The following is a 23,560-nucleotide window of genomic DNA, read 5'->3' on the forward strand; positions in this document are numbered from 1 at the left end:
AGTTTTAAGGAACGAGAGGTAGTATAAAGATAAAGAGGGGGCATGAATACACTAAGGAAAAGAAAAGGAGAAGGGAGGGGATGAAAACAGTTGGCGTCGTGTCAGACGACGATATTAACAATATTATAATCCAAGTTCAATTATAGAAAGAAAGTTTAACTAAATTGGGTCATCCTGTCTATCAATAAAAAACGACGTCTTTCGTTTAAATTTGTATTTTTTATTTTATTTATTTATCTTTTTTTTTAAATTATATCTTTTGTTTTGAAATTAACGTTGACTTTTTTCCTGTTAAATCGGATTGGATATTTAATTATTTTATTTATATCTTAATATGTTAGAATATTTAAGCTAATCAGATAATAGTAATTTTAGCTTTTATTTTTTATTTTGTTTATTCACACACACGCGCACACGCGCACGCACGCATGCACGCACGCACATATACATATACACACATACACACATAGACATACACGCAAATACACATGTGTACAGATATGCCCGGCACAGATACGCACATAAAGCATATGAAACATGTAAATGTGTTTTAAATTTTTATTAATTTATATAAGTACTAGTGAGGGGTACCTGGCGATGCCCGGGTGTTTTGAGGTGCGTGTGGTTTTGGGTAAATCAAAACTCGGGGGAGGGGGGGTTAAAATAAAAAAAGATTTGGTAGGTGAGTATGAGGATCGAACCCGAATCCTTGAGGCAAAGTTGGAAATGAAAGTGTGAAACAAGAAAACGTGCGACGTTATCCATTGGGCCACGGCGACATACAAAGTAAGGCGTTTGAATTTATTTAAAAACAGAATTGACACGTGGGCGCAATAAAAGTTAACTCTGTTGCTTCTATTTGATCTAATTAATGAGATCAAATAGAAGTCACGCAGTTAACTTGGGTTTGTTTACCCAACTTTGACTGGTTTTTTCCCCCAACAGATGTTGTTACATGATAAGGGCTGTCCCCTTTTCATGTAAGTATAAAAATAGAGAGATTTAGTTAAATGTAAAAATGAAATAGAATAGACGAAATTCGAACCTCGTAATTTAGGTTTAGAAATAGATTGCGAGAGAGAATTAGAAAATGGAATGTAAAAACAAACCATTGTTAAGCTTAGAGATAAAATAGTTTTAAGAAAAGGAATGCGCATTTGTCAATTCTGTTATGAAATTGAATGAGGAATGCAACTATAGGATAATTTAATAAACATGTTTTTAACATATTGGAAATATAGGTTACTAGAAATATAGGCTAAAATTCCTTTTGTAAACAAAGGAAAATGTATTGGACACATGTTTTAACATGTGTATGACGTCATGGAAAATGGGAAGTTCTCGATATAGTTAGAAACTTTAGAGTTAAGCAGAGAGAGTCTGAGGACGAGAGACGACAGTCTGGAGTCAAGAGATGGACAGTCGAACGTCTGGAAGCGAGACGGTCACCTTTGAAACATAGTCATGAATTCAAAGTTTTACATTCTAAGAAAACCACCGACCGGTCGAAGAAGAAATAAACGTATCATCATGTGTTTTTATAAACGTCATCTTTGTGTTGTAATTCTACCAAAAGGTAAAGTGAAATTGTCATTATATGTCTTATATATCCTGTGTTTTAAAATGTCTTCACATACACAATGTCTCTACATCTCATATCTACAATGTGAACACTAAGACTGTCTCAACACTGTCTCCTCACTCTAAGAGCTTCTACTACACTTCTAAGTATGAACATTTTATATATATGAATCTCTTCATAACACGAACACAGAACGCAACATCTCTCTTAATAAGAATCTCTAAGACTCACTTTTAATAAGACTTCATAACAACAAACAATAACAATAACGACAACAAGAAGAATAACAATAATAATAATAATAATGAAATCCTATATAACAATGTTGGAGAAGGGGAACCAGCTCCCCATTGTCCAGATTGAATAGTAATTGTCTGATATAAGAGGAGTTTGTCTCCACATTGATCAAAGCTGATTGCTTCTGGACGTTTCCCGGCGCGATGCCAAGAACGAACGGTTTGAATTTAGTTTCACTTTATTTATACTAAAAAGCAGGACAAACAGGGGACAGAGCGAAATAGCGCGAATCACATAAAAGTCGACGTAAATAAATGTAGAGGCGACCCGTGTTCCCAAATCGTAGATATTATTATCTAGGGGCTATATAAACAGTTGTAAGCGATCGTAACGACCCCAGGAGCGTGTGAGAAAGAAGCCTTTGCTAGACATACACGAAATGGTCACACACATTTTGCCTTTTATATATATGGACTAGCGGGGGTACCGGCGTTGACCGGGTGTTTCGAGGTGTTAGGGTTAGATAAAATAGATGTTTAATAAAAAAGAAATCGGGGGGGGGGGTAGGATCGAACCCGAAGCCCTGAGGCGAAGTTTGAAAATAAAATGTGAAGAAAACATGAACCGTTCGACCAACCAGAATGAGTTACTGAAAGATGTTTGAATTTATTTAAGTAAGAACCAAATTGACAGGTGTCCGGACAGAAGTCGTAGAGCATTACGACGACGACGACGTAAGCAATAGCTATTCAGCAAATGAGGTCAATGACCAGGTTTGTTTGTTATAAGCGAAGTAAAAAAAGAAAATATAAAAACGAACGTTAAAACTTAAGCGGGGGGGGGAAATCAAAATATCGAAAAAAAACAAAAAAAAAAACTAACGTAAAGCAAACGAATGATGTTAAATGTAAAAATCGAAAAAACAAAGAAAACAGAAAAACGAACGTTAAAACAAAAAAAAAAACACGTGAAAAATGGCTTAAATAAGCCTGTTTCGATATTAAAATTTAAAAAATCGGTGGGTACGAAGTAAAAAAAAAACACAGAAAAACGAACGTTGCGTGAAAAATGGCTTAAATAACACTGCTTCAATATTTAAATTTAAAAAATCGAAAAAAAAGACATCTCACACCACGATTCGAACCCAAAATGTTTAGATAACGAAACAACGCACTAACCAACTGAGCTAACGCGACGTACATGAAATTTAGTCAGTTCTTCAACTATTTAAAGTAAATCAGGTCATGACGTCATCTGACGCATGCGTAGAACCGCTCGTCGTCACGAGGGAACGGTTTTTGTTGTGCCCCCTGTCGAAAATTGTCGATTTTGGGGTGAAAAAATGAACATTTTTGGCCAATTTTTCGATATTTTTCGGGCGAAGGATGCGGCTTCAATACGATACCGAGTTTGTGAATTTTCGTCCTTTCTGTCGAAAGTTTTTAGCGACACACAAGCACACATACAAACATACATACTGTTATGGCGAGATGAGCAATTCACCGCCGGAACTTTTTATCAAAAACACGTTATCACCGGTCACCGGTTGTGAGGGCCTTCCCTCGAGGGGGGGGGAACACTTAAAACGTAACATGCTGTCTCTGTAAATATTCTCAATAAACGTCTCTATTTCTTTATTAACTTCAGAACCTCTTTATCCATTTATTTTCCTTGTGGAATACCTTTCTTGAATATCCTTTTATTACGGCCACCCACCGCAGGATATATCAACTGGCGACGAAGATGAGATACGAACTGTAAATTCATTTAAAAAAAAAAATCATGTGGTAACCGAGAACATTCTGAAAATTGTTGTTCACACAGTTCACTTTTAATTGAAGAAAAAGCTTCTTAGAAAGCGAAAGACTGGTGTCTGCCACAAATTTACGCAAGTAAAAAATAATTTTTATATTATTGACGAGTTAAACTCCCTTTTTCTTTTTTTAAACTCCCAAAGAGTTGACGTTATATAACGTGTGTGTGTGTGTGTGTGTGTGTGTGTGTGTGTGTGTGTGTGTGTGTGTGTGTGTGTGTGTGTGTGTGTGTGTGTGTGTGTAAATTGTGACTTTCTTCATGATTAACGGACGTGTTTTTTGTATTTGGTTAATACGATAAAAAAACCAACAAATGAACAATACTGAGGAATCTATGTTTATTTAATAAAGAAAATTTTTAAAAAGAAGTTTATGTGTGTCTGCTGAAGTAGACGAAAAAAGAAATTTTGTCAAGTGTTATTTTAACGGTGATTTTTTTTTCGGAATTTCCTGTGTTGATAATTTTCTGTGAAAATAAGCATCTTGTTTTTGAACAATATTTTTTTTTCTCTGTGGTATACGTTAACTTGCTATTGATACATTTAAAAAGAAAATGACATCGGAACAAATAGCGACGTTGACGAAAACGTTAACTGAGAGTTTAATCGCTCAACAAAAAGCCCAAATGGATTTTCAAAAACAAATGCTAATTCAACAAGAACGTTGTAATACAACAAACGACGGACAATCGCTTATTTTGTGAAACGATTTTGTCAGAAAAATCTAAGGAGGGTGCATCCAGATTTTTTTCGGCTGAGAGTATAGCGAACTCGCTTTCAGAGTTTAAATATGACCCAGAAAAAGGTGACACTTTTCCAGCCTATTATCGTAGGTTTGAAACGATATTTACAAAACGATGCGAGAAGTGGTCCGATGAGGAAAAAATAACACTATTACTCCACAAAATGGGCACAGAAGAAAATACTAAATTCACGAATTTGATATTGCCTAAAAAACCGGAAGAGATCTCTTTTTCTGAAACGGTGAAAATTTTGTGTGTTATATTCGGTGAAACAGATAGTCTTTTTCATACACGGTATAGGTGTTTAAATATGTCAATAGACGAAACTGATGACATTGTCACATATGCGGACAAAATCAACGCCCAGTGTTTAAATTAAAGGATTTATCAGTGGACATGTTTAAGTGACAGCACCGAAGGAAAAGGATTTAAGGTCAAGGATATTATCAATCATGGAGCAAGACCCGGAAATGAACTTGCAAAAAGTGACAGAAGAATGTCAAAAATTAATAAATGTAAAAAGGAACACTACGAGGATAGAGGGAAAAGTCACATCCCAAGTCCAGGTAGTAAAACAGAAGACATTTCCAAAAGACAAAGGGAAAAGTTTTGAATGTTGGAGTTGTGCGGGTCCGCACTTAAGAAAAAACTGCCCTTATAAAGACCAACGTTGTACCAAATGTAGCCTAGTGGGACACCGGGCATCCCACTGCCGAACTAAGCAAGACAAAAGACGGAAATGGAAGCCAAAAGTAAATGTGGTCTTGTCCAAAGAAGAAATAAAACAAGGAGGGAAACGGAAATTCGTTCACACACAAATAAATGGTCACTCAGTGAAGCTACTTTTAGACACAGGTAGCGATATATCAATTATCGACGAAGTGACCTGGTAGAGAATTGGTGGTCCAACACTGAGAAAAACACAAAAAATTGCAAAAGGTGTTTCCGGAGAGCGATTAAAATTCATGGGAGAATTTAATTGCAGTGTTTCTCTTGGATCGAAAACTTTTTCCTCAAACCTTTCAGTTGTTCCAGGAATAAATTCTTGCCTTTTTGGAATTGATTGGATTGTTTTGTTTGATTTATGGGAGCTACCCATAAATTCATTTTGCAATAATGTAAGAGCGTTGGAAAAGAAAAATTCCAAACAAAATAACCATTTTCTGGCAGTGTTAAAAAGTGAATTCCCCAAAGTTTTTTTCAGAGGGATTAGGAGTGTGCACCAAAACTGAAGTAAATTTTGAATTAAAACAGAATGTGAAACCTGTTTTTAGACCAAAAAGAAATGTGCCTTTTTCTTCAAAAGAAGATATTGAAATTGAACTAAAAAGACTACAGAAGAATGGTGTAGTCGAAAAAGTTGACTATTCTGAGTGGGCGAGCCCCACTATGTATGTTAAAAAGAAAAATAAGAAGATTCGGGTATGTGCCGATTTTTCTACAGGCCTTAATGACTGTCTGATGGATCATAGTTATCCACTTCCATCTCCTGAAGACACTTTTACAAAGCTGAATGGAGGTAGAATTTTCTCCAAAATCGACTTATCGGAAGCTTACCTTCAGGTAAAAGTCAGTGAAGAATGTTCTAAGTATTTGTGTATCAATACCCATCTAGGACTTTTCCGACTAAAAAGACTTCCTTTTGGATTAAAAGTGGCCCCAGCACTATTTCAGCAAATAATGGATACGATGCTTGCTGATTTAGATGTTGCGATCGCATATTTGGATGACATCCTTGTCAAAAGTAAAAATGTACAGGAACATAAGGAACACATCAGAGCAGTTTTCCAAAGAATTGAGGAATTTGGTTTCAAGTTAAGTGCCGAAAAGTGTGAATTCTTTTTAAAACAGATAAAATATCTTGGTCAAATTATCGATAGCCAAGGAAGAAGACCGGATCCTCAGAGAACAGAAGCAATCGAGAGGATGCCAGCACCCAATAATGTTGCCCAGTTACAATCTTTTTGGGGTTTGGCTCAATATTATGCTATTTATATTCCAAACATGCATAAGTTGAGAGCACCATTAAATGATTTGTTAAAAAAGGACAAAAGTGGATTTGGTCAAAAGAATGCCAAAATGCGTTTGAAGATATTAAGAAATGGCTGCTATCAGATTAGCTCTAGCACATTTTGATCCACAGAAAGGATTGTTGCATCAGATGCAAGTGACTACGGAGTAGGAGCAGTTCTTCTCCATAAACTTGAAGATGGATCAACAAAGCCAATAGCCCATGCATCCAGATCACTTTTGCCGGCTGAAAGAAACTATTCTCAAATTGAAAAAGAAAGCTTGGCGATTATTTATGCCATTAAAAAATTCCATAGATTTATTCATGGAAGGATGTTTACTTTGCAAACCGACCACAAACCCTTATTGACTATTTTTGGCTCTAAAAAAAGTCTGCAAACAGACTCCAACGATGGAGCATAATTCTACTAAATTATAACTTTAAAATGGAGTACATTTCATTAAAAAATATCGGACATGCAAATGGACTGTCCAGGCTCATCCAAAAGTGTGCTGAACCTTTGGAAGACACAGTGATAGCTGCATTGACAGAGGAAAAAGAACTCTCCAGATTACTGTGCAACACAATCAGAGAGTTACCAGTGACTCTAGACGAAATAAATAAAGCAGCAGAAAAGGATGATTATATTGTGAAAATGAAAAAGTTGGTGCAACTAAATGGAAAATCAAAGAAAGACCCTAAAATTTTACCATTTTCCATTTGTGCTCAAACCTTGATGTACGCAGACAGATTCGTCATACCGACTACGCTTCAGAGAAGAATTTTAAAAGAATTTCATAGTGGTCATCCAGGCATGTCGAGAATGAAAGCTTTAATTCGTGGATATACGTATTGGCCTAGGATGGACCAGGACATTGAAAAACTCGTAAGAGAGTGTCAACACTTAGGAATTTCAACAGGTCCCGCTAGTTGTTGTTGTTGTTGTTGCTATTATTATTATTATTATTATTATTATTATTATCATTATTATTATTATTATTATTATTATTGAATTTAAATGTTGGTCTTGTTTTACTTTTAGTTCCTCCAACATTTCAAGAATTTCCATACGAAGGTTCCGGCGAAATTGACTTGGATTCACCTAAAGTGATTGTGAATCAGTCCCTGACGCTGTATTGTCCGGCCATAGCTGACCCCCCACCGGTGATCACGTGGATAAAAGATGGAAAAGAAATAAAACCGCAAGAATTTGGCACGAGAATTACGATTTCTGCCGACAGAAAGTCTCTGACTATCAAATCTGCAACGATTGAAGATACTGCAAGATTTATGTGTGTCGCGTCTAATGTTGCCGGCGAATTAGACAGGACATTTGATGTGCAAGTACAAGGTAATATCTGTTGTTGCTGTTGTTGTTGCTGTTGTTGTTGTTGTTGTTGTTTATTTTTCTACATATGCATAAGGTTAAAAAGTTATGGTGTTTGGGGATTTCGTCTATTTGTGTAACGTAATCGTGGACTCTGTCATTTAAATACTTACAACTCGCGTGCCGAGTTAATGCCATATCAGCATGTTGTAATCAGCTGGAAAGCAACCCTACGATATAGAGTTTCACATGTAGTTCTGGTAAAGAAACTTTGTTCATGAAATTTGTGTTTAGTTTTAAGCATAGAGAGAAGAGGGAAATTGTTGAAAGTGGTTGTAGATAGACGAGTGTTTGTTGTGAATGTTTGTTTTTTTTTGGGGGGGGGTGATTAAACCGCGGTTAAGATTCGACAGTAGTTCAAAGTATATTATTTTTGTTTAAATACATAATTTTTAATATTTTACTAACAAAAATAACCCAAAGATTCTGTTATATAAAACAATCAAGAACATAAGTCAGTCATGAGGCTGCATAACGATGGACCAAAATCTTATCCGGGTCCTACTTCTCCATATTATATGAAGTATTCCCAAAGTTATACCATGAAAGTGTTGATTATTGAAAAAAATATTTATCTGGTCGCTAGTCTTAACACAAGCAAACATAACGGCAGACAAAAATATTCGATAAAAAAAAACATAACCTTTTTGAAGGAGGTAATAATCATTTTAGAAGGGGATACGGAGAAAATACATCGTATAGGTGTGTTCTGTTGTGGGGGTGCGTATATGCTTATTTTGAGTCAATATTAATTTTTACGGCACATCAGCCTTTTTTGAGGGATTTATAAGAATGAAACAGAACATACCTTTATATCTTGTTTCCGCATTTCTTGACCGCGTCGGCTCCCCTGGAACAAAAGCTCATAACAACACGCGCAAGTTTCATTTCTCTGGACAATTTGAACTTTATTCAGTTTCACGGTTGAAGTCGTGACCCTGTTCTCTGCTCATCCTTAGAAGGAGGGTGGGAATCTTTCTCTTAATTTATTTGCCATCGCGACCTCTCAACTCCTCCATGAGAAGTCTTTCATCTTCTCAGAATAACTGACGACTGTCAGGCTCGAACTGTCGACTCTAAACTCGAACTGAACTCTAGCTGTCTAAGCACGTGTGCGTCCCTTCTTTTTATATTTTAAGATGGGGTGTTTTGTGGATGGTCTCGGACCGGATGCACCTGCAGCCAACGCGTTCACAACACGTCAGAGCAGTGTTTCCGGGTTTGATGAGTCTTAATCTTTTGAACCGCATCGCATTCAACGACATCCCGTACTAATCGCGGTATTCATGTAATGGACTCCATAACACGTGTACAAATTTGTTGTTCTTAAAAATTTGTTAGATTTTCTTCATAATTATGTTATCGTATTATTATTATTATTATTATTATTATTATTATTATTATTATTATTATTAATATTATTATTATTATTATTATTATTATTATTATTATTATTTAACTTTACATTTCAGTTCCTCCCAGGATTGGCCCAAATTCTGTGTCGAAAAGTAACCTCTCTGTGGTCGTCAACAATTATCTGTTCATCGACTGTCCAGCCACGGGGATCCCTCCCCCTACAGTGACATGGTTCAAAAATGAAAAACCCATCGATTTTGAATTGGAAAAACACATTCAACTTCTTGGCGGGAAGAGACGCTTGAAGATATCAAACGCTAAGCTCACAGATAAGGGCCTTTACAGATGCGTCGCCAAGAATGAAGCGGGGGAAGTGAAGAAACATTATGATGTAAAGATTCATGGTAAAAAAAACTTTTGAGATATTTTTTGTTTTAATAACTTTTACTTCTCGTATTTAAAAAATGGTTAATATTCACAGAATATCGCATGAAACAGTAAAACACAGAAGCTTTTCTTAAGAGCAGGAATACATCTAAGACTGCACAAAACCATAGCTCAGCCTGACGGATCACGGCCAACGCAATCACAATAGCCCAAACTTTATCAGATTGATTGTTGAGAATGATATCCTCGAATATGGTACAAGTAGGTTAAAACATCAGTTTTCATTAGATCAACGAAGTTAAGCAACGTTGAACCTGGTCAGTACCAGACAGGTGACTATTTGGGAATAACAGGTGATGCATGTAGGAGGACGTTACGCCTCCCTGCAAGAACTGCAAAAATTTAATATCGTCATCTCTCCTGATGATGCAGATATAAAAGCGACTGAGAACCGCTTGAAAGTTTGATATTCCCATGAAACTTTCTCCTAAGGAGGAAGCCGGTTCAACCCACCTATAGTGAGCCTCACTTTGTCAGCAATCTCAACTGGCAAGATAGTCTTTATGGCGAGGTATAAAACCACAACTGTCTTCTAATGACTTGATCTGCTTTTTTTATGTCATTGTTTTAGTCCATTCTTGAAGGACATGGTGAGGGACATGGCCTTCTGCAGTATTAAAAAACAACTATAAATTCACAGCAAAAAAATGTTTCCGCCCGTCTTCGTGATTTTTATTAGAATTTGGTTTGATTACACTTGTAACTCGATCGAGTGTGCTACAATTGATGTAGCCGGCTATTTTCTTGCCTGATGAACACCTGTTGGTAAATACTAGTTGATTCTACTATCTGTAAGTTGGTGCAAAAAGAAAAAAAAATTGCTGATTTAAAATTTCATCTTGGCAATAAAAAAAAACTGTGTTTGTGAAAATCTGTATTCATAACAATAACGATCTTTGCTCCCAATAACTTGATTCCATTTATTATCGAACTTATAAAAGCCTCGTTTCAAAATGTTAATCTAACTCATGTTCGATCACCTTTTGTGATGTTAGGCAAAGACCATGGTTTTCTACATCCTCGAAATAAGTGACAATCCGGAGTCAGGAAAATATGCAGGATGAAGCAAGATTTATCAACCAAATTCTCCTAGGATATCTTTAGTCTTTAATGCTGCGTGAAGACGAACATTATCATGGTGGAATATGAATCCCCTTCTGTTGACTAAAAGTCATTTTCAGGTCAACATGGTTGAAGATATTACATAAAAATATGAATGATGTTTTAATAATCTGATATGAAAAGTTATAACTTAATCATGGTGATATGTTTTTAAATAATAACAATAATGATATGTTTTTTATATAATAACTATAAAGATATGTTTTTAAATAATAATAATATGTTTTTAAATAATAACAATAATGATATGTTTTTAAATAATAACAATAATGATATGTTTTTAAATAATAATAATAATGATATGTTTTTAAATAATAACAATAATGATATGTTTTTAAATAATAATACTATCTTTTTAAATAATAACAATAATGATATGTTTTTAAATTATTAATAATAATGATATGTTTTTAAATAATAATAATAATAATAACAATAATATGTTTTTAAATAATAATAATAATAATAATGATATGTTTTTAAATAAGAATAATGATGATATGTTTTTAAATAATAATAACAATGATATGTTTCAAATAATTACAATAATGATATGTTTTTAAATAATAATAATAATGATATGTTTTTAAATAATAATAATGATATATTTTAAATAATAATAATAATAATGATATGTTTTAAATAATAATAATAATAATGATATGTTTCAAATAATTACAATAATGATATGTTTTTAAATAATAATAATAATGATATGTTTTTAAATAATAATAATGATATGTTTTTAAATAATAAAAATAATGATATGTTTTTAAATAATAATAATAATAATAATGATATGTTTTTTAATAATAATAATAATAATAATAATGATATGTTTTAAACAATAATAATAATGATATGTTTTTAAATAATAATAATAATAATAATAATAATAATAATAATAATAATAATAATAATAATATGTTTTAAATAATACTACTAATAATAATAATGGAATGTTTCAAATAATTACAATAATACTATGTTTTTAAATAATAATAATATTGATATGTTTTTAATAATAATAATAATAATGATATGTTTCAAATAATTACAATAATGATATGTTTTTAAATAATAAGAATGATATGTTTAAATAATAATAAGAATGAAATGTTTCAAATAATAACAATTATGATATGTTTTTAAATAATAATAATGATATGTTTTAAAATAATAATAATAATAATATGTTTTAAAATAATAATAATAATAATAATGATATGTTTTTAAATAACAATAATAATGATATGTTTTAAATAATAATAACAGTGATATGTTTAAAATGATTACAATAATGATATGTTTTTAAATAGTAACAATAATGATATGTTTTTAAATAATAACAATAATGATATGATTTTAAATAACAATAATAATAATATGTTTTTAAATAATAATAATAATAATAATGATATGTTTTTAAATAATAATAATAATAATAATGATTGTTTTTAAATAATAATAATAATAATAATAATAATAATAATAATAACACTGATATGTTTTTAAATAATAACAATAATTATATGTTTTTAAATAATAAAAATAATTATATGTTTTTAATTAATAATAATAATGATATGTTTTTAAATAATAATAATAATGATATGTTTTTAAATAATAATAATAATAATAATAATATGTTTTTAAATAATAATTATAATAATAATGATATGTTTTTTAATAATAATAATAATAATAATATGTTTTAAAAAATAATAATAATATGATTTTCAATAATAACAATAATTATATGTTTTTAAATAATAATAATAATGATATGTTTTTCAATAATAACAATAATGATATGTTTTGAATTGATAACAATAATGATACGTTTTTTATTAATAACAATAATGTCATGTTTTTAAATAATAATAATAATAATAATAATAATAATAATAATATGTTTTTAAATAATAATTAAAATGTGTTTTTAAATAATAATGATATGTTTTTAAATAATAACAATAATGATATGTGTTTAAATAATAATAATAATAATAATAATAATAATAATAAAAATGATATGTTTTTAAATAATTACAATAATATGTTTTAAATAATAATAACAATAATTATATCTTTTTAAATAATAACAATAATGATATGTTTCTAATAAATAACAATAATGAAATGTTTTTAAATAATAACAATAATGATATGTTTTTAAATAATAATTATAATGATATGTTTTTAAATAATAATAATGATGATATGTTTTTCAATAATAATAATGATGATATCTTTTTAAATAATAATAATAATAATAATGATATGTTTTTAATTAATAACAATAATGATATGTTTTTAATTAATAACAATAATGATATGTTTTTAATTAATAATAATAATGATATTTTTTAATTAATAACAATAGTTATATGTTTTTAATTAATAACAATAACTATATGTTTTTAAATAATTATAATAATGATATGTTTTTAAATAATAATAATAAAAATACTTTTTAAATAATATAAATAATGATATGTTTTTAAATAATAACAATAATGATATGTTTTAAATGATAGCAATAATGATATGTTTTAAATAATAATAATAATAATGATATATATTTAAATAATAATAATAATAATAATGATATGTTTTTAAATAACAACGATAATGATATGTTTTTAAATAATAACAATAATGATATGTTTTTAATTAATAACAATAATGATATGTTTTTACATGATAATAATGATATGTTTTTAAATAATAGTAATAATAATAATAATAATAATAATATATTTTTAAATAATGATAATAATAATAATAATGATAAATTTTAATAATAATAATAATAATGATATGTTTTTAAATAATAATAACGATATGTTTTTTTAATTTAATTAATAACAGTAATGATATGTTTTTAATTAATAATAATAATAATGTGTTTTTAAATAATAACAATAATTATATGTTTTTAAATAATCACAATATTGATATGTTTTTAAATAATAACAATAATGATATGTGTTTAAATAATAATAATTATTATATGGTTTTTACATAATAACAATAATGATATGTTTTTAAATAATAACAATAATGATATGCTTTTAAATAATAATAATAATAATAATAATAGTGATGATATGTTTGTAAATAATAATAATAATAATATGTTTTTAAATAATAATAATAATAATAATAATAATAATAATAATAATAATAATAATAATATGTTTTTAAATAATAACAATAATGATATGTTCTTAAATAATAACAATATTGATATCTTTTTAAATGATAATAATAATAATAATGATATATTTTAAAATAATAACAATAATGATATCTTTTTAAATAATAAGAGAATTATATGTTTTTAAATAATCATAATAAAAATAATAATCATATGTTTTTAAATAATAACAATAATTATATGTTTTTGAATAATAACAATAATGATATGTTTGTAAATAATAACAAAAATTATATGTTTTTAAATAATAATAATAATAATGATATGTTTTTAATAATAACAATAATGATATGTTTTTAAATAATAACAATAATTATATGTTTTTAAATAATAAACATAATGATATGTTTTTAAATAATAATAATAATGATATGTTTTTCAATAATAATAATAATGATATGTTTTTCAATAATAATAATGATATGTTTTTAGTAATAAAAATAATGATATGTTTTTAAATAATAATAATAATAATAATAATAATAATAATAATAATAATAATAATAACAATAATGATATGTTTTTAAACAATAACAATAAGTATATTTTTTTAAATAATAATAATAATAATTATAATAATAATAATAATAATAATAATAATAATAATAATAATAATAATAATAATGATATGTTTTTCAATAATGACAATAATGGTATGTTTTTAATTAATAACAATAATGATATGTATTTAAATAATAATAATAATGATATGTTTTTAAATAATAACAATAATTATATGTTTTTAAATAATAATAATAATAATAATAATAATAATATGTATTTTCAATAATGACAATAATGGTATGTTTTTAATTAATAACAATAATGATATGTTTTTAAATAATAATAATAATAATAATAATAATAATAATACGTTTTTAAATAATAATAATAATAATAATAATAATAATAATTTGTTTTTAAATAATAATAATAATAATAATAATAATAATAATAATAATAATGATATGTTTTTAAATAATAATAATAATAATAATAATAATAATAATAATAATGATATGTTTTTAAATAATAACAATAATGATATGTTTTTAAATAATAACAATAATTATATGTTTTTAATAATAACAATAATGATATGTTTTTAAATAATAATAATAATAATGATATGTTTTTAAATAATAATAATAATAATAATGATATGTTTTTAAATAATAATAATAATAATTATAATGATATGTTTTTAAATAATAACAATAAGCATAAAATAAATTACAATCGTTTAAAATGTCGTTTTACAAACCGGCAAAATCTTTTGCGCCGACATGATATTACATTCCATTCTGCTTTCAGTTCCTCCAAAAATCGAACAATCTGAAGAGCTTGATGAAAAAGAAATCATCGTAGACAGAACTGCCAGATTCTACTGCCAAGCATCAGGAATTCCAACACCAAAAATTTCCTGGTATTTCTACGATAAAGTTATTTCGACAAACACTTCAGATTACTCTATTCTAAACAATGGAAGAATTCTCGAAATAAAATCTGTCGCCGTTTCCAACACTGGTCGCTACATATGTGTAGCGAAGAATGCAGCCGGTGACAAAGAAAAATCTATGCAGCTGGAAGTATTAGGTAAGTATATCTATTGTTACACATTATACACTAGGTATGGAGACCCGGCGTTGCCATACTGTGTATTTGCTTGCAATTCTTACATTTTCTTTTTTTGACACTTGTGCCGATTTAATTTTTTCGGCTTTCCAAAATCTTTTTTCTTCAATCGAAAAAAAATAACTCTGAATGGACGAAAAAATAGTTACTTCTCTTTTTTAAATAATTCCTATCCAAACAAAGCATTTTTAGAAGGGATTAAATCGGTTATATTAAATGGATACATATTCTAAGAGCCAGCTTTATGACGGTTAATAAAAAAGGTGTCAGCTAAGTTGGTCTTTCAATTAAACCGCAAACACACTTGGTTTGCAATGCAGCATTTCTTGTATTATAGTTGAAATGGATATATCATTAATTTTATAGTTTAAATGGATATATCATTAATTTTATAGTTTAAATGAATATATCATCAATTTTATAGTTTAAATGAATATATCATTAATTTTATAGTTTAAAGGGATGTATCATTAATTTTATAGTTTAAAGGGATGTATCATTAATTTTATAGTTTAAATGAATATATCGTTAATTTTATAGTTTAAATGAGTATATCATTAATTTTATAGTTTAAATGAATATATCGTTAATTTTATAGTTTAAATGAATATATCGTTAATTTTATAGTTTAAATGGATATATCGTTAATTTTATAGTTTAAATGAATATATCGTTAATTTTATAGTTTAAATGGATATATCGTTAATTTTATAGTTTAAATGGATATATCGTTAATTTTATAGTTTAAATGAATATATCGTTAATTTTATAGTTTAAATGAATATATCGTTAATTTTATAGTTTAAATGGATATATCGTTAATTTTATAGTTTAAATGGATATATCGTTAATTTTATAGTTTAAATGGATATATCGTTAATTTTATACTTTAAATGGATATATCGTTAATTTCTGCTTTGTATGGCTTTTTTTTTATTGCGTTTTCATTTCAATATTTCTTTATCTTTCAATATTTTCCTAACTTGCATTTTACCTACAAATTACGGCAGCATATTGTAAAAAATTTGGTAAAAAAAAAATCACAAAAATTATTATTATTATTATTATTATTATTATTACTATTACTATTATTACTATTATTATTATTATTATTATTATTACTATTATTATTATTATTATTATTATTATTATTATTATTATTATTATTATTATTATTATTGGCTCACAAGGAGCTTTCACACAGGTTATCAAAGATCTCTCCTTTAAAACAGCTTGTGGTGTTCCCCGGAAGCTGAGTGACAACAAGTCTCCCCAGATGTCCAGTACTCTCCACTTCTTTCGATAGTATTTGCAAATAAATTTGCATTATCGCAACAGCTGCTTGCCATTGATTTCTCGTTGGCAACGGCTGTTTGTAATTCACTGGAATTTGAGTGGCAATAAACCTCCTTAAGGTCCCAGTTCTCTTCGTACTTATCTAGCGGAGATCTGGCCAATACTCTCTCGTTAGTCTTTCCTTCCTTCTTGACTTTACTTGGCTGTTTGTTCTCACTTTTTTTTGAGGGGGGGGGTTCAGTTATGTGGTAATGGGGTGATGTGGGGTTAGAGAATATAGATATGCGGCTTAAATGTTCTTGGTTTATTATTATTATTATTATTATTATTATTATTATTATTGCTGATAATCGGGCTGCGATCAAAGTGTAGTATGTGTTCCATTCGTAACCAGAGTAGAAGTTATTCTAGGTAGGGATTTTTTTTTGTCTCAATCCAGCATGCCCTCTTTTGTAAAACTGGATTTCAAGAACCTGTCATCTTTGGAACACATTTGCACAGGACTACTTCTATGCAGACTACAACATGGTTGCCTTCAAGTCAAGTAGTTACTTGTACAGCTGTCCTTTTAAGTAATCAAATTTTCGGTACTTATCCAGTATACAGTCCGTGCTGAAATGCTAACGTTATCATATAGAAACATCATCGTCATCGTCATCGCCATCATCATCATCGTCATTATCATCGTCATCATCGTCATCGTCGTCATCATCATCATTATCATCGTGATCATCGTGATCATCATCATCATCATTATCATCGTCATTATCATCGTTACATGGAAAAAGGGCTGTCTCTTTCCATGTAAATAAGAACATAAGATAAGTGAAAATAAGATTAGGATAAACCGAGACTCGAACCTTGTAAGCAAAGTTCAGAAACAGAATGTTTAAAATCGAAATGTTAAAAAGGCCTATTGTTAAATTCTATTAATAAATAGTTAGATGTTTTTTATATCGTAAAAATTTATTGTTCATTCCTTTACAAAACTAAATATTAAAAATGCCAGCTAAAAAGAATGAACAATACAAATTAAAAATACATTGTTAAAAAAGGTTAAAAAATAGGTTAGTTGAAATTCTTTGTTATCAAAAGTGTGTTTTGAAAAACGTGTGCTTAGCCACGTGAATTGGTCACGGTGGGAAACACACTTCTGACGTCATAGCAAAAGGGAGATTCTTAATATAGGAGTTAGAGTTAGTCGGATCAAAGTAGTTGAGGCAGAACAGTTGAGTCTGCTTGTCAGTCAGAAAGAGAGAGTTAGAGTCAGAGTCTTTTGGAAGCGAAGGAAAGAACATTAAACTATGTAGATCCTAAATGTGAATTCATGACGTCATCATTATTCGACCGGTCCAACCCTCATCGATATTTTATAACTGTTTGTCATGTTTCGTCATTCCACAAATTAAAAAATAATGCGTTAAACATCTTATTATGAACATTGCGTAACTCTCCCAAGAATATGTATCTCCCATCCTCTCTAATGTTACAAGAAATATAAGAAGTGTGCATCTATCACCCTGTCACCCTAAGTATATATATGAAACCCCAAGCATCTCAGAACAGAACATGTATATATGTCTACTCTCTCCCTCATCACTATCGTCTATATTACATAAGTCCCGTTATATATGTGGCCCAATATTAATCCCCCATCATATCTCTTAATATGCACCCCTATGTATCATCATCATCATCATCGTCGTCATCATAATCATCGTCATTTTCGTCATCATTATCGTCATCATCGTCATTATCATCATCGTCATCGTCATCATCATCATCATCATCATCATCATCATCATCATCATCATTAGGGCTGTGACAACAGCATATTCTTTTCATTGTTTTGACTCTTGTGTATATATCCGCTAATATCTTATATGTTTTTATAGAGACTGATGTGGTTCTCGGTTGATTGGCTGTGCCTTGCTGTGTCGGATATATACTTGAGAGTCAAAAGAATGAAAAAAAATATTCTGTTGTCACAGTCCTAATCATCATCATCATCATCATCATCATCATCATCATCATCATCACCATCGCCATCATCATCATCATCATCATAGTCGGCGTCGTCATAATCATCAGTTTAACATCTCTTTTACATGCTGGCATGTGTTAGGCAGCATTTAGAAATTTATTTTCAAACCAACCTATCTCTGACTAGGTCTTTATTTCCTCCTCGTTTCTCTCAAGTCCATCCTTACATCTTTCCCCTGTTTTCCTTGTTCTACCCCTGCTAATTGACCTTGCTACCTCAACTGTTCTACATATACTTACCCAAGAACTCTTATTCATTCTTTCAACTTGGCCAAACGTGTACACACATCTTTTTTCCTGCCCAGATTTAATCTTCCTCTGAGGTCAGCAGATCTAAACCTGTCTTTAAGACTCATATTACACACCCATCATATCATTCTCATATGTTTTTTTTTTTTTAGTTCCTGCAAGAATCTTGAATGAGAAGAAATCCGAAGAGACAAGGGCAATCGTAAATCAAACGGCGCTTCTGCAATGCGAGGTCCTTGGTATCCCTAAAGTGACCATTGAATGGTACAAAGATGGCCGACCGTTAATTTTCAACTCACGGGATATTGAAAGCCTCTCCCAAGGAAGGCAGCTACGTTTCAACAAGGCACAGGTGGCGCACAGTGGGATCTACACCTGCATCGCAACAAATAAAGTTGGATCGGACAAGATTGAACATAAGCTAAATATCATTGGTAAGTAGTTTTGAAAGCGAATATATTTTAATGTGATGTTTATTGATTTTGACCACTTGCTGACAAGAATGACGCTGGAAAATATCAAATATTATTTACGTTACATAAGATACAACAATGAATGCTTTTAAAGGGTATATTAGAATATATATTTTATCAACATTGCGGTGATATGACAGAGGTTGGAGCTTGGTAGACAGTGTGGACCTATTAATTTAGAGTTTTTTTTTGTTGTTTTTTTGCATCGCGTCAAATTAGCAATTGATGCACCAGCCCAGATGTGGCAACAATACATCATGTATCAGCGAATGTTGGCTTTAAAAAGTTAAAAATATTCAAGGCATCTTACAGTAGAACGCAACACCCTACTATTGATAACATCGCATTTGAGAAGGGCAACAACGTATTAAAATGTCTGGCGTAAACGACGCGCTTTTCCTATGAACTCGTTGATTTTAAAATCAGATTTTTAATCGACTTTTTATATACTTTTAACCTGCCATCATTTGTTCTAAATCAATGAATATTTATCATTTTATTAAAAACACCAGCAATAGAAAATTAAGTTTTGAACGAAAGAAAACAAAGCAATTAAAAGAAACGGTTTTGGCATCGAAAAATAGACACAATATTTTTTCGATTCCGATACCATTACGCGCTACGCCAGACATTTGCTAACAATTGAATATGAACTCGTTGGTTTTAAAACTCAGATTTTTAATCGACTTTTTACATACTTTTAACCCTCATCACTCGATACAATTTATTTTAATTTTCACTTTTCTATTTTCCATTTTCGCTCCTATTCACTTTCACCTCATCAACTTCATGAATTCCACCTGAAGATGATTCGCGGGTGAATCGAAAGCGTGTGTGATTACTAGGGCTATGACAACAGCATATTTGTTCATTGTTTTGACTCTCGAGTGTGTATCCGTTGAAATCTTATATGCTTTTATATAGAGTGATGTGGTTCTCGGTTGATTAACTGTGTCTAACTGTGTCGGATATATACTCGAGAGTCAAAACAACGAAAAGAATATGCTGTTGTCATAGCCCTAGTGATAACTAATGAAATTTCATTAATATTTTCGATTTTGATATAAAAAAGATTATATGGAAAATCGGAAAAAAATAAATAAAAAAGAACCATAAAGCAAAGTATATTTGTTGTATGTCTGCTTGAACACACACACGCGCGCGCGATGTGTTTATATGTAATTTAATTCTTGGGGTAGTGATTACATATGAATGAATAACAAAGTTATGTTAGAAAGTTCAATGGTGCAATTCTAGTGCTATAATTATTCTTTTCCAGATACCACATTAATAATTAGGTACGTGCAAAATGAATGCCGATGCTCAAAATGTATAAACATTTTGACCCCTTCCTTTACTTAAAAACATCACCAAATATCAGGAAATTAACCAATTTTAATGAAATTTTCAGTATTTATCAAATAATGATTGAGGAATATAATGAACCCATTATTTTTATTTGAATCTTACTGGAAATGCATTATTTTGTTTAAACAAAAATACCTTTACTAAAGTTATAGTCTTAAGTAGTAAAAAAAAAATTAATGAATTTATTTTTGTCTGAAAATAAAGCATCGTAAATTGTAACAATAATAAAAAAAAATAATAATTTTACAGGAGCCTTACGATAAAAGTCCCTAAAGTTCGTAATAATGATATCGATATAACTTGAAAAAAATTAATTTCTCAAACTACCGATATTATCACTGAATTAAGCATTGTTTATTTAATATTTTCACACACAAAACAAAGTATAATTACAAAAAATATTTCTACTTTATTTAGATTACATTTTAAGCTTAATTTTTATATGTAAGATTCTAATATTTTCCTTGCCTGAATGAATGTATACTCTTCAGCGTAACATAATTTTTATATGATCTTGAAAAATAAAAAAAAAATTGAAAATTTAAAAGCAGGAAAATAGAAAAATAATTAAATTAAAAAAATGGTAAAAATTATACAAATATTCATGATAAGAATGTATGGATGCACGGCTGGGGAAGAAAAAAAGAAAATCAGTCTAATTTGCACTCGCTACCCATACTCCAACTACCTAACGTCATTTTCAGAAAGCCTTTTGATTTTCTGACATTTTGGGCTTCCGTAGAATCCATACTTAAACAACTTTGTTTTGTTTTGTTTGAGCGAAGTAAGAATCTCTCGCTTAATGGGGGGATAATTAAGCTATTTTTTTGTACAAACAAGGTGTTCTTTTAATTCAATATCTTAGGACGTTACTAATTTGAAATAGACACAGAAAACTAATATTTATCTTTTAAGGGATTGTTTCGATGAATTTACTTACATTAAAAATTTAGCTGAATTTGATAGCGTCCTAATGTCGTCGTGAAAACATTTTTCATTATAACCTTTTTTTTACATGTGTACAAATATTTTTTTTTCTTTTGGAAATTAAGTTTAGTCCTTAATCTTTCAAATACAATCAAAAAATAATCGGAAACCTACAAAAGAATTTGATAAACCGACTTTCAAAACTATGCCCCCTCCCATCATTTTTCCGCTGTTATTGTCCGTACCTATTAATAAGTACAACGTATTTTTGGAAAATTTTTCTTTTATTAGTCGCAACATTGCGTAAAAGAAAACCACATGTGATAGTTTTTATATTCCACCAAATATTTATTCAAACTTTCATTATTACTAATTTTCGATTTTCTTTCTGGCATTTCTTCATAGCACCTTCCAATATTGATCCGTCACATACCGATTTGAAACCCAAAGTTCGGGTCAACGAAACTGTCTTGATTCACTGTCCAGCCACTGGAGTTCCATTTCCAACTATCGTATGGCTAAAGGAAGGGCGACTCCTTAACGAAAAACCTAATCATGTTGAGTACCAGAAGAATGGGATGCAACTAATGTTAGAAAATGTTCAAATCAGTGATGCTGGCCTTTATACGTGCAACGCCATCAATGAAGCAGGAGAGTCAGAACTTCATTTCAAACTCCAAGTCCAAGGTAAAAACAAAATGTTGACAAAATAATTATTTGAAATAACTTTTTTCGTCGAATGTATTTGATTTATTTAATTACTAGCAAGGCTACTCGGTGTTGCTTGGCATAAAAGTGTAACATATTTCTACGAAAAATTCTCTCTTCCCCCCCCCTCTCTCTCTCTCTCTCTCTCTCTCTCTCTCTCTCTCTTTCTACAACTACTGAGTCGGCATAAGGTAATTAACTCCTTGATAAAAAAGTCAGTTACTTTCTTTTAGTTAGTACATATTAGCACGAAAAATCGAGCACTACCCCTGACGAAATCTAACCCTAGCCCTATTCCCCCGACGAAATCTAACCCTAGCCCTATTCCCCCGACGAAATCTAACCCTAACCCTATTCCCCCGACGAAATCTAACCCTAGCCCTATTCCCCCGACGAAATCTAACCCTAGCCCTATTCCCCCGACGAAATCTAACCCTAGCCCTATTCCCCCGACGAAATCTAACCCTAACCCTATTCCCCTGACGAAATCTAACCCTAGCCCTATTCCCCTGACGAAATCTAACCCTAGCCCTATTCCCCTGACGAAATCTAACCCTAGCCCTATTCCCCTGACGAAATCTAACCCTAGCCCTATTCCCCTGACGAAATCTAATCCTAACCCTAACTCTCCTGTAACGTTGTTGTTCGCTGTAACTGACTGCCACATCAGCTGGCCTTCAATACACGGTATCATACACAGTCGGCTCTCAATACACAGCACCGGATACAGCAGGATCTCAATACATGGCACCAGACACAGCTAGCTCTCAATACACGGCACCAGATAAACATGCCATAAATCTCTTTGAACCTCGTGGTGGCTGGCTCACTTCTGAAGGGGTAGCAGTGCTTTTCAAGCGTAACTTTCCAATCACCAAAAATCTTTTCCTTTTTCTTCTCTTCCCTTTTCTTTCCTATCCTTATATATGCATTCCATTTT

General features: G+C 30.0%; 1 protein-coding gene across 1 annotated transcript in view; it reads left to right on the top strand.

Moving 5' to 3' along the window:
• Positions 1-23,560, top strand: part of LOC145247851 (hemicentin-1-like) — a 303,157-nt gene that overhangs the window by 99,477 nt on the left and 180,120 nt on the right. The window contains exons 17-21 of the mRNA XM_080109473.1: positions 7,429-7,737; positions 9,246-9,533; positions 15,236-15,517; positions 19,297-19,578; positions 22,318-22,599. Coding sequence (XP_079965599.1) covers positions 7,429-7,737; positions 9,246-9,533; positions 15,236-15,517; positions 19,297-19,578; positions 22,318-22,599 — 1,443 coding nt within the window. The remainder of the gene's footprint in view (positions 1-7,428; positions 7,738-9,245; positions 9,534-15,235; positions 15,518-19,296; positions 19,579-22,317; positions 22,600-23,560) is intronic.

This window comes from Euprymna scolopes, chromosome 26, assembly GCF_053919585.1.
Source record: "Euprymna scolopes isolate OS-2025 chromosome 26, ASM5391958v1, whole genome shotgun sequence".
In the NCBI taxonomy this organism is placed as follows: Eukaryota; Metazoa; Mollusca; class Cephalopoda; order Sepiida; family Sepiolidae; genus Euprymna; species Euprymna scolopes.